We start from the raw sequence: 17,299 nt of genomic DNA, 5'->3' as shown, positions 1-17,299 counted from the left end.
AAATGGTTCAAATTCATATCACTAGCATCAGAAAACTAGGAAACTAGAAAAATTATTTTGAGCTAATGCATTGATAGTTAATAACTGATTGCTGTTTCTAAATGTGTGTATTATATTTAAAAAGAACATGCTGATGCACATGCATGTTTCAGTATGTTTCTGTGCATCCTATTAGAAAGCTGAATCAAACATCACAACCTTTAAATATTACTTAGTGCTTTTCATTGCTATATATGATGCTTGTTTTTAAATTAAGGTCTATTTTGAATTTGCCGCCTATATATGGAATGTAAATTTAAATTCCTATGTAACAGAAAAACTCTGACATTGCACTGATTTGTAAAAAGAGATTGTTCTGTTAGTACGTTTATTCTTCATGAAGATGTAATTATTTTATTATAAAGCAGTACTTTATATAGTTATTTTTACATAGATGTTAAAATCTGTTTTGGTAGTAATTTTAAGATTAAAACAAAAGAAAATAATTAGGGATAAACAGTTACCAAATAATTAGGGATAAACAATTCTACTAGGATTAATGTATAACAGTGTAAAATAGGGAACTATACCTAAAATTAGAAGTTGAGATTATCCAAAATGGTTAAATGCTTCAAAACTTAAAAGCCATTTTGATTAAGTAGATTATCTGTACTATAATGATGACTACAATTTTATAAGTATCTTACTTGGATATTGAATTTCCAAATTAATTTTCAGATTTATTTTGTTATTAAATTTTGATTTTTATAAATTCCATTTTCATTTTTTAATCTTTTCCAGTTAACATCTTATTATTTAAATTTAATTAGATCTTATTATTTAAGTTTAATTAGTGATAAGTATTTCACTTTCATTAACATTTAACTTCAAAAATTTTCTCATTACTGGATGTCTTTACAACTCTTAAAATTTACTTGCAGGGTAGTGCATGCATTGTGGTATGCAATGGTATTTGAACGCATCCAGTTCATTACTGTTTACACATTTAAAAAGTACTTTATTTTTGTGTTGTATATTTTGAATATTGGTTTTGTTATTCTCCATGCTCATTTCTAAAAGTTTTATTTTTTCATAGTTGAGAACAGTGTTGTATTTTATTGATCATGTTGTCTGGGGGATAATAAGCTGTCTAGTTCTTCACTTAGAAAAATATTCCTTCAATTTTTTGATATTTAAAAAAATTTTCCGTAGGGGAAAAGGAGATTATCACAGATTGGGACATGGTTCAGATGATCACGTAAGAAGACTCCGTAAGGTTGCTGCTTTGCAAGGCAAAAAGATAATCAGCATTGCTACAGGTATACATTTTAATGTTTTCATGAATGTTACTTTCATGATGCTTTTCATGAAAAGCATCATCAGTTAGATCCCTTCACCCTGTTCTACATTATTTATTTACTTCTTATAGATTTTTTAATCATTTTTCTATTGTAATTATACAAAAAATCTCTTCATTATAAATTTTCACTATTCTGCCAAATATTTGAAACGTTTATCCTCACCATATTTATTTCTAAAGTAAATCAATTATCTTACAAACATATTGTAATGGTAGAAGCTATTAGTAATAGAAAGTACCAGAATAAGAAAGAAAGAGAAAATGAAGAACATAAGGAGACTAATAGATTGAAAAAGAAAAATCCAGAAACAACAACACAGAATTCTTCCTAAAATAGTGTATAGGGTTCGGACAATAGAAACAGCTTGAAATGCTTGAACAAATAAAAGATAGATTGGCGGCTGTTAGTACAGGTCAACCCCTAGGCCTGGAGTACCAGCAAACTTTGGTACACTGTGATAAATGTATGGTCATTTGACTTGGTGTGTGAAAGCATTCAAAGTGTCTATCTCTTGTTAACTTTGTATTCATTTTAATTAGCTGTTGTGAAGTTCACAGTAAAATCAGAATTGTATTTTTAATTTATAATTTACTTATTTTGTTAATAGTAAGTTATCCTAGAATAAATAAATTGTATCAGTAAAACTCTGTGTGCTATCTCACACCAATAACACACAACAATATCAAACCAATGACATGCAAAATATTATTTAGTAGTATAATTGATTACAACCAATTTAATAAGTTTAAATATAAACTTAAATTTAATAAGATTTTATTTAATAAGCTTATCTTGTTCAAAATCATTTTGGTGGTTTATTAATGACAGTTACTATATTTTTAAATTAAGTATTTTTTCTACTGTTCTTATTTTTCTGTTGTTATTTCTAATTATAAAAAATATAATAAACTCTACCATGTTAGGTATCTTTAAACATCTAATAGATCATTGTATAAAAAAGCAGTCCAGTTTTGAAAAGATATAAAAATACTAAAAATAAATAAGATACATTTCTTTATTTAGTGTACCTACTTATAGAAATATAATTCTTTACCTTAATTATTGGTATTATATATTGATATATTGGTATTATATATAATTTATTTTTTGAAAATTACATTTGGTTTATATAGTCATTGTTGTTCAGTATTTATTGAGATAAACCTTTTACTCTATTCTGTTTTATTTTTTGGTAGTGCAATAATAACACGGTTAATAGTTAAATTGTCACAGAAATCATTCTCTGAACAGAGCATTTCTTGGATAGTTTACTAATTTCTTATGTCAGCTATTTAAAGTAAATTTTTTTAATTACTTCTAGTCCATCAAATAATTTATTACTTTTGTCTAATGGTAAAAATATTAACTGAAAAGGAAACTTATACTTTTTATATGAAAAAAATATTTGTAGGCCTATGGTTGTTTCAATAGATTGAAGTTGGTCTTAGCCTGCATTTTCTACATTAAAAATGGCAAATTGTTGCTTATATGTGTTCTAGAAATAAAAATAATGATCATTGTTTGAAGTAGATTATATCTTAGTATTTTATATAGGTTCATTACACTGTGTCGCATGTAGTGAACAAGGTGAAGTGTTTACTTGGGGAGACAATGATGAAGGCCAACTTGGAGATGGATCAACAAATGCTATTCAAAAACCACGCCTTGTTGTTGCCCTACAGGTAAAGACATAACTTGTTTTATTAGATTTAAATTGTAATTATGGTGTAACTTATTTTAAACTAATTTCTAAGATTTGTATCGCATAAATGGGAGTAGCTGTTCAAACTATTCTATTCCCTTATTCAAATTACCAATCCGTTTCTTTAAATTATGATTATATTTTATTTTTTTTATTGTTGAACCTTAATAATTGTTTATTTCACTGTTTGAATTTTTTATATGTGAGCAATGTAACTTTACCAGCAAAATATTTTTTTTTTTAGATGTTTGCCATTATTGTTCGTGGTGATGATTTGTTGTGTGATTATCATTTGAAAGAAGTTTTCTGTTTGGGTGGTAATTGACTTAATCCTTTGCACTCCTGTGTCCTGCATTGCAGTCCATGGTGTTCTGCCAATAGGGTCCAATTTGTTTAGGGTGTGTGCTGTCATTGGTATGACAAGTGAGTGCAGACCATACGAGCCATGCGGACACGTAAGAAAAATTTTGTTGGAGTCCAAAGGGTTAAGGAAAGTATATGATCTCCATACTAGAAATGATGGGCCAATATCTTTACTGATGTTTTTGTCATTGTTTTCTTGTCGCTTCAGTGTATTAAGAGATTTTAAAAATAATAAGAGTATTTCACATAAATGATCATCCTCAGTACTAAATTTTTATTTCATAAAAATTAGCTTATTTTTATTACTCATGTTGATTCTGTTAGTGAACACACTTTCTTCTTTCCATAGAGTTGATTAATTAATATTAAATTATTTAATGATAGTAAATTAAATAAAAATAGTGTCATTCACTGAAGTAAGATGGGGAAAGTATTATTTGCTTGGAGAATTTTATATTTTTGAACAAGAATTCATATAATAGTAGATCCAGGTTTCTATTGGAGCTGGTATTTATACCAGTTAATTCTTAGTATTTTGTAAATTTGTCAAAATTTCATATTAACAATATATATGATTAATAAGATTTTGTAAAGAAATAAAAATTATTTTTATCTTATTCAAATAAGATTTTCAGGTTGATTCCAATGTCATTACCATTCCAATGCCATTTTTATTAGATTGAAGTGTTTTATTTAATTACAAGTTATTGGGGGTCAAATTGATTTTATTTAAACAGAATCAAGAGATACTAATTTGCTTTTTAGCACCCTAATAAAACACTAAACTTATCGTTATTAAATATTTATTATACCCACATATATTCTCATATAAATTATAATGTCATCTCTTGGGGCTCTCAAAGAAACCTGAATGCATTTTTAAGTTTCAAAAATGGGCTGTCAGATCATTATCTTGTGCTCATAACTATGAATCGTGTTGACCTATGTTTAAATACAATAACTTACCTTTGTGTTTAGATTTATAAATGTGCAATTTTTGCTAAGAAGATTGTTGTTTTTGTGAAATTCAACGCTATACATCAGCTTAAGAGAAAAGTTCTTATTACGTTGTCATTTTTAATAAATTGCCAAACCATTTGAAAAATCTTCCAACCAATTTATACAATTAAAAAATTTACTTTCACAAAAACAATATTATTCTGTTGATGAATTTTTTAATAATACAAATTAAAAATAAAATCTTTCTTTATTCTGTTTTAACTTGTACATAAGTATGTGTTCAGAATAATTTTCATAAGTGCCATTTGAATTGTAGCTTATTTTGTAGTAATTTTTTATATGTATTTTTTATGTATACATGTATGTATGTATGTATGTATGTATTTTTGTTCGACCGTAGCAGCTGAGTGGCTGAACCAGTTTATATATATGACCTTGCATTGGAATCCTTACATTACCAGAAGTGTCATAGGCTCTATATATAAATATACTATTTATGTAACAACAAAATCACAAATAAATTTACTATTTATATAACAACAAAATAACCAAACACAGTAACAGAACCTAAAAAAACTAATACCAAAAATCAACTTTCACAGGATCCCGCATTGTCAGCCTGTACAAAATTCCAAAATTACATCAGATAAAAATAAAAAATAAATAAAGAAAATTTTGTCCTTCAACGAAAATATTTAAATGCAGTCTAGGAGGGGAGGGGGAGGGGCTTGAATAGTAATTTTCCTACATTAAAGGAATGATTGGTCACTCATTACTTGATTTAATTAAATACAGCAAACTATGTTTAATCCTTTATTTTCATATCTTATTCTTTTTTTTGGTTCAATTTATTGTTATTTTTTTGCATTTAAATAAGTATTTGGACTTTAAAACATTTATTTTTATCTTATAATTTGTTTTTATATTTATAATTTATCTTATGTTGATGTGATCTAAACTTCAGTTTTCCTTTAGTGTAATCATTATATTTAATAGAGTAACCACATTGGTTTGAACAATTTTTATTCTGTTTAAATCGATGTCTCTTATTTTATTTATGATTATGGACTGTCTTTAAACATTTTCATTTGTAACTGATATAATATATGTACTTTATTTTCAAATGTGGCTATAATGAAATAGCAACTGTTTATAAGTGTTGTACTTTTGTACGTTCATAATATAATCTTTTTCTATTTTAAGTTCATTAAATATTTTATAACTTCTATAATCCTTTAAAACTAATTATTGAAATCTCAGTAAAAGATTTTATATATTTTAAATTTAAGTGATAATTAATTATTTTCTGATCACATATAAAACAAGATGCATCTGTACACTTATACAAAATAATGATATCAAGGATCTGTTACACGCTTCTTAAATTTTAGTCCAATTTACATTATTTCAGTTTATTATATTACTATTACACTCTATTCTCTAACTTTGATTTAAATAAAATAAAAAAATTTCTCAAGTTAGTTTATTTTTCATAGTAGAATAGGCAACATTTTACATTGGAACAATAAAATAACATTTCCTGTAATGTTATTGTCCAGTTTTATTAAATACTTTTCCCTATGTGGCAATGTAAATCCAAACATTTTATTGCAGAATACTCTAATCAAGGGCAGTTGTGTAGTTGATACTAGAATTTGGTCAGCTACAAAACTGTTTTTACCCTTTGTATTGTCTCTAATTTTATACTTTTTCTTCCTGTTTTAAAAATATGTTGTGAACCAAATTTCTGTACTGTTTTAGATTTCTTCTTTAATATCTTCTTTTTTTTTTAAATTGTTTATGACCTTATCTCAATCTCTCATTTCAGAATATCATTTAATTAATATTATTAAAAAAAAATATTATTATAATCAATTTCTTGATGCAAGTTCCTATAAATACTGAAAATTTATTTTGATGTTAATTGTAATAAGTTATTTTAAATGAGTTTAAAAATATCATAACAGTATCTCTAAACCATTCTTTTTTCAGTTAAATTGAAACTTTACTTGACTGTATCACTTTTTTGGAATCAATGATAAATAGTTGAACTGCTTGCAGAAAAAGTAAATATACTCTTAACAAAGTAGTGTGGTATATTTTAGTCTCATTTGTATAAATGTTTACTATATTTTTAGATTAGGTTTCGGAATAAGGTTTCCTTTTTTTAGAGGTATTGACCTATATTTATTAGGTAATAGAAGAAGCCAACAGTGTACAGTAATAATTGCACTTATATTACTAATCTATAAGATCTGGTTTGTTGAATGTGACATCAACTATTCAAATTATTGTTTTTACCTATAAATAAGATATTTTCTTTTGTAAAAATAAGATTGTGTCTTGATCATAATTATGAATATTGTCTAAAAGAGCTTTTCTTCATCAAAATAGTATTGAAAAATTATTTTAATTCATAACTAAATTAAATCATTTATTAGGTCCAATGCATATAATATAATGGTCTCTAATTATTTAAAATGATATTTGTGATTTAATGAGTACATACATGTATTATTGTTTTTTTTTTAATTTTTCAATGTAAAGGGAAAAAAATAACAAGAGTTGCTTGTGGTTCTGCTCATACTTTGGCCTGGAGTACGGATAAACCATTATCAAGTCGTCTTCCACTCCGTGTACCTTTGGAATATGATGTTTTACGAGAATTACCACCCACATTATTACGAAGCAGGCTGGTATTACTTCACCATTTTTCTGATTTGCTTTGTCCTGTTGTCACTATGTTTCCGCTTACTGGTGATGTTAGCCTAAATTCATTACGAGGTACTCTTGTCTACGCTACCAAAGAAGCGACATTCAGAAAGGTAATTAATAGTCTTTACTTGGTCATCTCTTTCTGTGTAAGTTTTATTTCACTGAATATTATTTATCATGACTACTGATTTATAGTGATTTAGTTTTTTTTTCAAATTGCACTGAATATTGTTAAATAAAGTTAAGTAATGTTAGTTAATAAAGATAGTAATGTTAGATAGAATAACCTAACATGGTTGTTCATAATTTGAGATACGTCATCCCAAAACTGGCAGAGCTATTCTTAAAATAAACTTCCAGTGTCAGACTTTTTATAAGGAAAGTTAAAAATGTAGTGTTTTTGTTGCCTTTTTCACTGAGACATACTTACTGTTGCCCAATTATAGGTACCAAGCCTAAAAAAACTGCAAAAAATTTTCAGCTCTATAAGTGATATCTTGACTCTGTTCACCACAGGAACTAGCTAGTGAACATAATACTGCTTTATGTGTCATAACTGTATAAGAAATGCTGAAACAGAAAGTTTAAATCAGCAAAGCACATTGAAGAAACACCCCTTGAAGAAACAAAACATTACTAATTTGTAAAACTTGTTTCTGTTTGATGGAAGAGAACCTTTATTTTATTTTAGTAGATTTCTACAACTAACATCGTTTCTCAGCACCCAGTTTCCACTTCTCTCGATCTTCTACATTCTCCACTGCCATATTTTTTCCCTTCATTCCCTGTTTATCCTTTATTCACTGTAAGCTCTTCTGTCAAACTAGTCCCTATCTTTACTCTTAAAGAGTTTTCTTCATGTAATTTCATGCATATACGAAGTTTTAATTTACTCCAATCTCTTAACTTCTTTCATAAATTATTTATGAGAACATTGTCTTATGCCTTTTCTAAGTTTATTGAAGCAATATGAGTCTTCTGCCACTTGCATCCATTTTTCTAGCAGCAGTTTATGAGCAAAAAGTTCTGTTGTTGATCTCCCTGCTCTAAGATCTATCTGCTTTTCCTTGAATACCAGCAGTTTCCCTCTCAAATAAGGTTTTTAAAACTTTATCCGAAAAGTACCCTCTCCAAAAAGTAGAATACCTCCAAACTTCTATAATTCTTAGGGTCATCTGTTTTCACCTTTAAAGTAAAGATTTTGATGTTTCCACTCACTTCCAATTATACTGAGAAAAATTTGGATTAAGAAGACACTATTATTCACCACAGTTTGGATAGCATGAAGATGCATTTGCGTGAGCTAAAGTAAATATGTGAATATATAAAGTGAATATGAAAATTTAGTCACAAAAGCATTGAAAATATTAATCCCTTTCACCACATCTTACCTTTGTGAAAAGGTTTTTTCGTCTATCATTGCACTAAAAACTAAATGTAGGAATTATCTTTTATCACTTGAAAACAATTTGCTTTTGTGTGTTTCTAACATAGTTTCATGTATGGAAAAACTTTTAAATGAAAAAAAAACATAACCATCTCATTAGTTTATTTTCTTTCATCTGTACTTATAAATGTAAGTAAAATGTTTATACGAGGGCTATTTTTCAAGGTCCAATCAGTCGCAAAATAAAAACCCGTGCAAAAATTGGATGAACCTTTGCGCATATGTGTTGCGCAGCGTCTCTAGTATGGCCTTCAATCATGCTGCATCACTTCGTTTAGTTCTGAACACGCACGAGGGCTATTTTTATTTTCAAGGTCCGATCAGTCGCGAAATAAAAACCCGTGCAAAAATTGGATGAACCTTTGCGCATATGTGTTGCGCAGCGTCTCTAGTGTGGCCTTCAATCATGCTGCATCACTTCGTTTAGTTCTGAACACGCAGCTAGCACGTAAACATGTCTGCAACAATAGCATCTCCCGCCAAGTGTGAAGTGCGTGCGGTAATTCAGGCTGAGGGGTGTAATGCAGCTGAAATTCATCGACGAATAAGTAATGTGTACGGCGAAACTTCAATTAGTGACAGCAAAGTGCGACAATGGTGCAGGAACTTTAAAGCAGGATGTACAGATGTTCATGATGCAGGCGGTCAGGGAAGGAATTGGGTGTCAACCGATGATCTCGTTGAGCAAGTGGATGAGGCAATTCGAGAAAATCGTCGGTTCACAATTTCTGTATTGAGTGATTCGTTTCAAGGTCAGCTCTCTACACTATTGTGAGTGAGAGACTTCAGTACCGCAAACTGTGTGTGAGATGGGTTTCCAAGATGCTGTCCCACTATCACAAAGCAATGAGAGTGGACGCCTCCCTAACGTTTCTCCAGCACTACCACAATGAAGAAGAAGATTTTTTGAACAAAATTGTCACAGGGGACGAGACATGGGTCCATTTTGAAACTGAAGAAACAAAAAAAATAATCCAAACAGTGGATGCATTCTCATTCTCCCAGTAAACCAAAGAAGTTCAAGCGAACCTTCTCCAACAGAAAATGTATGGCTACTGTGTTCTGGGACCAGAATGGAGTTCTCTTGGTGGAATTCATGCAACGTGGCACGACCATCACTGCAGCCTCATACTGCGTGACTCTTCAACATCTATGAAGGGCAATTCAGAATAAGCAGAGAGGAATGTTGTCATCAGGCATGACGAGGGTATTGGAAAGTTGATACCACACTACGACAAATGCCTAAATCGGAGTGGCAACTATGTAAGTTCTTGTTACAAAAAAAATTTTTTTTTCACTGAGGTCTTAATTTCGTGACCGATCGGACTAAAATAACCCTTGTAATAAATGATTTTTTCTTATAAAATGACTTCATTATTGTTTATGTGTAAGGTTGTAGGCTAATTTCACAACCCCCCCTCATATCACTGTGACCCCCTAGGTTGAGAAATGCTGATTTAGAGTCTTACAGCATCCTGACATGTAGAGATACATCTAAACAGTTTTAAATCATTAGCTTGTAATAAAATCTTTGAGTATTTTACACTCAGTAATTTCATTTATGAAATTAGAGAACATTAGTCGAAGGTTAGAACTCTGGAGCATACCTGACTATACTGTAAATTTAATAGAGTATGAACTTCAATACAAGATAAATCGAGTCCTACAGACTAAATATAAGTGGTTAAAATATCAGCTTATAAGAAAACTCAGACTACAGTAAAATTGACGATCTACTTTATCAAACTCTTTTGTGAAATAAGTGTGAATAAAATCGATTTGTGAACATAGTTAAAAAAAATCCAAAACATATTCAGAAAAGTTTATTTATGTTTGACATTTTAGAATGACCCAAAAACAAACCATATTGATGAATTGAAGTTTTATTTTTTGTATGGAAGAATATGAGCCTGTACAAAGTTATTCAAAAATTTTTTATGGGTGTAGAAAGAATGGAAACTCGATAATAATTCTTGATATCTTGTATATCACCCTTCTTGAATAACAGAATAATTTTTGCAATTTTCCATTCTACAGGAAAAATATCAGAACAAAGTTATGAATTACACAAACACATTAGTGATTTATAAAGATAGTTGTATGCTTTAAATGTCTTGGACAGAATCAAGTCAAAGCCAACAAATCTTTGATACCAACTTATAGTCACTTTCCACTGGATGTTCTGTGATAAATGGAATTATCAGAAAAGAAGGTAATCAAGATAAAGCCTACAATAATGGCTTAGAAGGTACTGGTTAATTCCTCTACAATACTCTGCAAAAGTATTGGCATTATATTAACTCTCATTACACCAATCATTCAATAACCTTACTGCAAAATCAATAGTATAGTCCTTTTATATTTTAAAAATCAAAAGTTTTCTGATATATCAAGGGAAATTAAGTTTTCAATGTTATTTACATACAAATGTTACTTGTTAATCTGAATTTTTAATACTTTTTGAGGAAATGAAATTACTGAGTGTGTAAAATACTCAAAACATTTTATTATAAGCTGATTTTTTTTACATAAAAATGGCTTTTAAGTAAAATGTGTTGGCCTACTTTTTAAATGTCATTTGAAATTTATATTTTTTTCTGATAATAATAGTTCAGATGAAACAGATAGGACATTTAATTTGAAATCAAAATTTTCTTTTGGGTATAAACCAGTTTATTATTAAGTAAAAAAATTCATAAAAATAGGACTCAACTAAATCTATTTAACTTGGTTCACATAAAGTATAATTTGATGAAAACCAATAAAAAGTTATACAATTTGCTTTAGCAAAATTGATATTAGTTTAAGAGAAATGAGCATCATGAGAAGCAGAATAGCGTTTTATATTAATGATACAAAGAACAGAATGATGAACAACTATATAGACAAATTTTTGACATATTATATCAATGTTACCAATTACCAAATCTAAGGTCTTATTATGAATAGTATTTCTAATACCATATAATAATTTTAGAAATACTAACATTATTGTGATCTAAAATCTTCTACATGTTGTGATCTAAAACCACAACAGTTAAAAAAATGTAGCAAAGCTGTACAGGAAACATCACTTTAAAAGAGATCATCAACTGAACCAAAAATATACAAATTAAGATCATTTGTTATTATTAAATCTCCTTTACAGTTAGATGAATTGTAGAAATCTTCAAAATCACTGTAAAAGCATACAGGTATTCACCAAGCAGTGATTCAGCAAAATTGATACAACTAAAAAAGTTGACAGTCAGAGATATTTAACCCACATAAGTTTTCCCTATCAGCTCTAACTGATAGCAACTTTTGGAATAAAACTGTTATAAGCAGTTAAAATTGCTATTACTTCATCCACTTTTAATTTCTAAGCATACAATACTTCCTAAATACATTAAATTTATAACCCAGGAACAATTCAGATTTCGTAGCCTTATCAATAAGCCATATCTCAGTGGTACAAATAGTATCATTAACCAAAGATAAAATAATCATAGAGAACACTTCTGTCATCATCCTTGGACTTCTAATACTTTGATAGCAAATTAAAAATTTCCTCAAACAAATAAAAAATAATGAATTGCAGAAGGAAAAAATGAATGAAATAAAAGAAATTTAAGCAAAGAAGGTCCATCTCACTAAATCCCACACAACTCACAATACAAGCATTGAAAATAATTTGTAAAAGTGAAGTCATTGTTTTTTTAAATTGAAAGAATTATATTTAAATTTTCATTAGTCAGAAATAATTGTTACAAACTTAAGTTACTGTAGGAGTTGAGGTATTTGAATGTTGTATTTTTTTATGTTTTGAATTGTGAAGACTTGGTCATTATTACAATGTATTACCCCTTTTGTGATAATAAAATAGAATTTTAGTTTTATAGACATTCATCATAAATAAAACTTTTTTTTTCTTTTTTTTTAACCTCTGGGACCACTGTTATGTATTGCTTCAGAGGATGAAATGAATGACAAGTAGCATATGAAAATGCTATGCCTGGTCAGGATTCAAATCCAGGGCCTCCAGATGAAAGGCCAAGATGCTACCACTCGTGCCACAGAGGCCAACCATAAATAAAACTTGGATTTATATAAATATATATAATTTTTTTTTTCTTTGTTCAATTACAGATAAGTCAATCTATACTTATATATTTATAGAAATTTAGAATCATATTTTTCTTAATTGAAGGTAATTTTTCTTTAGAAGGTACATAATTGTGGTGCAATTGCCATTAATTATTTCGCTAAAATCGAAGCGTTTTCTTTGGATTGTTCTGTGTAAACAGAGTAGAGCTTACAGGTAGTACTCCTTATTGACTGTTCAACCTGCTGGCAAGAACTCATGGTACACTAACCCACTGAAATTAAACAACACTGATCAGAACATCACTTTGGTCGAACTTGATAAGCTTTTTTCAGTCTTGGCTTTTCAGGAAGCTTTCATTGGGATGATTGGGCCTTAGTTTTGAGATCATACCCATACACCCAGATTTCATCTCCAGTTATGACCTGTTTGAGCAGTTTTGGAATGTTGTTCACTTCATTCAGCAGCTTCTGAATACTGTTCATTTGGCACTGCTTTTGGTCGAAATTCAACAATTTTGGAACAAATTTTGCTGCCACATGTTTCAAGCCCAAAACATCTGAAAAAATTGCTTGAACAAATGAGCAAAAAAAAAAATGGCACAAATTAGCCAAGTGATGTGACGATATCAGCAGTCTCTCTGATAGTGATTCAGTGATAATCCATAATCATTTTCTTCACTTTTTTGACATGTCATCGATTGTTATTGTGCTGGGATGTCCAGGGTACTCTTCATTCTCAACGTCTTCACAGCCCTCTTGAAAACGTTTGTTTTTTTTTCATACAAGAATCACCAATAGTAACATTCAACACTTCTAATGTAGTGCTGCACTTTATTGCATTCTTAATCCAAATTCTTTGTCCCATTTTTCACATTAAAAACTCGCCAACAATACCAAAATACATGTAACATTTCTGATGACCAACAATGAACTAAGCATCCATTATTGCTACCAATATAAATATATGTTACGGACAAGTGTAAAAACACAAAAAAACAATTGTGACAATTGCACTTGTACTGCCTGGGAAATTAAAAAATTCGCATATTTTTTTATCAAACCTTGTACATAATTTTGTATTAAAAAAACAAAATTATTTTTGAAGTTATATATTGATACAAAACAGTGTTTACCATAATAAGAATGCGCAATATGGTTTTTAATGAAAAAAGAAGTCCTTTTTATCATAAAATTTAACCTGTTTGTGAGACAAGTGTACATTGTTTACCAACTTTTCTGTAATATTTCGTATATTTTTTTTTACCAGATTTGTACACTGTTAACATTTACTTTTGTCATAGGGGTTCAGTGTACGACAGTCTCAAAAATATTGCAGTAAGCTGGGAAAATTAGTGCTGTGAATTAGTCTAAACTAACATTTTTTAAATCTGCTATCATGGCAGTCCAGCTTCCAATTGGTTGCAGGAGTCAAACTTGGATTGAGTATAAGGAATATTACCAATTATGAAGTATTATCCTTCAATACTGAATTTATTATTTTTTCTTTCTGTATTTCAGGTAACCAACAACATAAAAGAAGTTTCAATTCAATTTTGAAAATGTTTCACGAAATTTCAATTTCCTGAGGATTATAGTTTGAACATTATTTGTAGATATTTTTTATTATTATTATTAGTAAAATAAGGTTTACTTCTGTATTTAATTATATAATTTGTATAGTTTAAATTAATGGCATTTTAAAGAAATATTTTTATTTTAAACTAATTTTTTAATTAATCAGAGCAAATAGAATTACTAGACTGACTTTTTACTTCGTTTTTACAATTTTCATTTTTTTATTCTTAAAATAAGACTTCTATTGTATATTTTATAATTTAAAATATTTATTTGTTATGTCTAAATATTAATAAATGTACTCATTAAATATGTTTGGTTTTAACATTTGGGGATCATGGGTCAAGCAGTTTTTAATGATCTTTTGTGCTGCTTTGAGTGGCAAAAGGTAGCAAATGCAATACAATAGGAATTATTATAGTAGATTCACAAATGTGATAGTATTTATAGATTAAATTTTGTACTGTTTTTCCTGTATCATTGATAATGATTTTTAATATTATTGGAAAGATTATTTTTAATATTATTATCAGCCTGAAGAATACTGAAATCACAATAGCAGTGAGCATGAACATCTGTGCTCTTTTGATATGTTTACATACTTGGGCTTCAGTTTGTTCTATATGAGCTATTAAATTATAATTTATTAATTTTTTAATAATCAAACTATTTATATAAATAAATAAGGCATAATTACTCACTCATTGGTTTTTACAGCAAGACCTTTCAGAAAATTCTTTCAAAGTAATTTTTATAAATCAAATATATTACACCACTGATTGGAAGAATACCAAAATTTTAATTTGTAATAATCGAATTTGCAACTAAGAAGGAACACTTAACAAAAATCAGCAGTTACAAAAAGCCCTTTCACCCCTTGAAATTTCTTGGTAATTTCTTTTTTAAACTGACATTATTGAATGACTGGCAAATTAACTTTTAAAAATTTGTATGTGATAAAATTTAAAATCATTGAATAGTTTAAAAGTTATATCTTTTTTAATTATTGATTAGAGATACTACCACTTGGGCATGGAGATGTTTTATATTATATTTTTAAGCTGTATACAAATTTAATCTGTTAATTATATATATATTTTCTATATTACATTTTTTTATATGGTTTTATATTACAGTTTTATACAGGTATCACAGAAAATTTTGTGATACAATTTAAAGCAAATATATATATATATACACATACATACACGTTTTTGTATAAACAAATTTTCTGGGAACTTTCATAACCTATTCTAATCATAAAAATAATGGAAAAAACTGATATATAAAGATATGTCCTAAAATGCTTCATTTGGGAGTAACAGCTAGTAAAAGAGTTCGCTTTCATTTCAGCTACCCTGGTGAAATATGGTCTTATTGAAATTTTTAGGACATTAACTTAGCAGCAGAATTAGTAATGTCTTAAGGTTTTTGACCTGAAAAATTGAATAAAAAAGGTCCCAGAAACGTATCTGGTAGTTTTTAATAAATCTGGGGTGAAAACTAATAAATTTGAGTAAAAATCCTTGTTTTGTATGCTGACGTACAATAAATTGTTAAATGAGTAATACACATAAAACTTTTAAACAAAACTTGTAGAGAATTTAATTTTGAACAGATGGTTTAAGGTAGATGAATAACACAAAGAAAGAAAAATAATAAATTTATTTTAAATTTAAATTTATCTCACAAGTTACCCGTTTCATTTAAAATGTAGAAATCTTAATTTTTTGATAGCCCTTTACTCTTTAGTATGTCTTGAAAAAAAAATTAACCAGAAACTTTCATGCCCTTACTAGAAAATTACAACTTTGTTTTTTTAGAATTATGGCTATATTATCACCACTTAAGGATAATTTTCTTTTAAATTAATTTTACACAAAAAAATTAAAAAATGTTGTTACAATTTCTAATTTTTAATCTCACAACATACTCTTTTAATAATATTCACTGAATTGCCTTCCTCAAATGGGGAGCTCTTAAATTAAAAGGAAAACCAAAAATTAATTTTTTTAAATTTAAAATCAATTTTAGTGATATTTTATATTTAATCATTAAAAAAAAACCTGGTGCCCCTAAATTTTCAAAAAGTTGAAAACATATTTTTTTGAAATTGTGATGCTAATTAATATAGTAATATTAAAAATTTTGGTTATTTATCTGTTTTGTTGAGCATTTTGGCTTCAAAAATTAAAAGCTTTAAATAAATTCAAAGAAGTAATTTTATGTTTAACAAGTATAGAAATAATCATTTTTTTCTATTTATTTAACTACATATCTTAAAATTAGAAATAAATATTTTTAGAAAAAATTTTGGTTATTCATTTTCAATAAAAAGAAATTATTTTATCATAAAGATACAAATAGAGCTTTAAATTACTAAATTAGAAAAATTTTCTAACATAGCAGACATTTTTTTAAATAATTTTCATTTCTTTCAAATGCTATGGAATCGTAGTTTAAATTTTTCCTTACTTCCAAATAAAATGTTTCAATTATATTTTTAAGAGTCCCACTTTATTATTCTCATTTTGAAGATAAATGATCAACCAGAAGATACATTTCAGCAGAAAATAAAATATTATTTTATTGGTATGTGTATTGCTTGCAATATAAGCAGCTGCGTAAAATCAGCTATTGACAAATGATCATTATTCTTAATTGGATAATTCCAAAATCTTCAAAGGATTTAGACTGAATTTTCCTATAGCATAGTTGAAAAGATAAAAAAATCAAAAGTATGTTTTATGGTCATTAATTATTGTATTTTTTTTTTTCAAGAAAAAACTTTTCAGTGGCTTTATATAATTAAAAAGATTTTCTGGATGCAGAGTTCGTTAATTGTATAAAGCAGTACCAGCATTTCACCTGAATAACAGAAAGGTTTATCGTTCAGAGGTTTTGGCTAGGCTTAATGTGAGCCAACATTAATTTATTGTCACTTTGCTAAACTGGATATTTTGATTTGTCTGCAAGAAATGAGTTTCCCTAATAGTGATCAATAATTTCATTTTTATACTTGTGTCTTTTTCAAAGAAAATAATCTCATAACTTTTGGAATAAATGCATGACATTAGTAAACACCCATATACAACTATCACACCTTATTAG

At 28.1% G+C, this 17,299-nt stretch overlaps 1 protein-coding gene across 4 annotated transcripts in view; it reads left to right on the top strand.

Annotated features, from left to right (window-relative positions):
- LOC142322396 (uncharacterized) overlaps window positions 1–15,296 on the top strand; it is a 42,001-nt gene extending 26,705 nt beyond the window's left edge. For all 4 annotated transcript variants that reach the window (XM_075361434.1, XM_075361435.1, XM_075361436.1 and 1 more), the window contains 4 exons: window positions 1,192–1,298; window positions 2,895–3,022; window positions 6,913–7,190; window positions 14,132–15,296. In XM_075361434.1, the coding sequence (XP_075217549.1) occupies window positions 1,192–1,298; window positions 2,895–3,022; window positions 6,913–6,924 (247 nt within the window). In that variant the 3' untranslated portion in view covers window positions 6,925–7,190; window positions 14,132–15,296. The remainder of the gene's footprint in view (window positions 1–1,191; window positions 1,299–2,894; window positions 3,023–6,912; window positions 7,191–14,131) is intronic.
- The last annotated feature ends 2,003 nt before the right edge of the window (window positions 15,297–17,299 follow it).

The sequence above is a fragment of the Lycorma delicatula genome, chromosome 3 (assembly GCF_047948215.1).
Source record: "Lycorma delicatula isolate Av1 chromosome 3, ASM4794821v1, whole genome shotgun sequence".
NCBI lineage: Eukaryota > Metazoa > Arthropoda > Insecta > Hemiptera > Fulgoridae > Lycorma > Lycorma delicatula.
The sequence above is the reverse complement of the archived record's forward strand: the minus strand, read 5'-3'. Positions and strand labels throughout refer to the sequence as shown.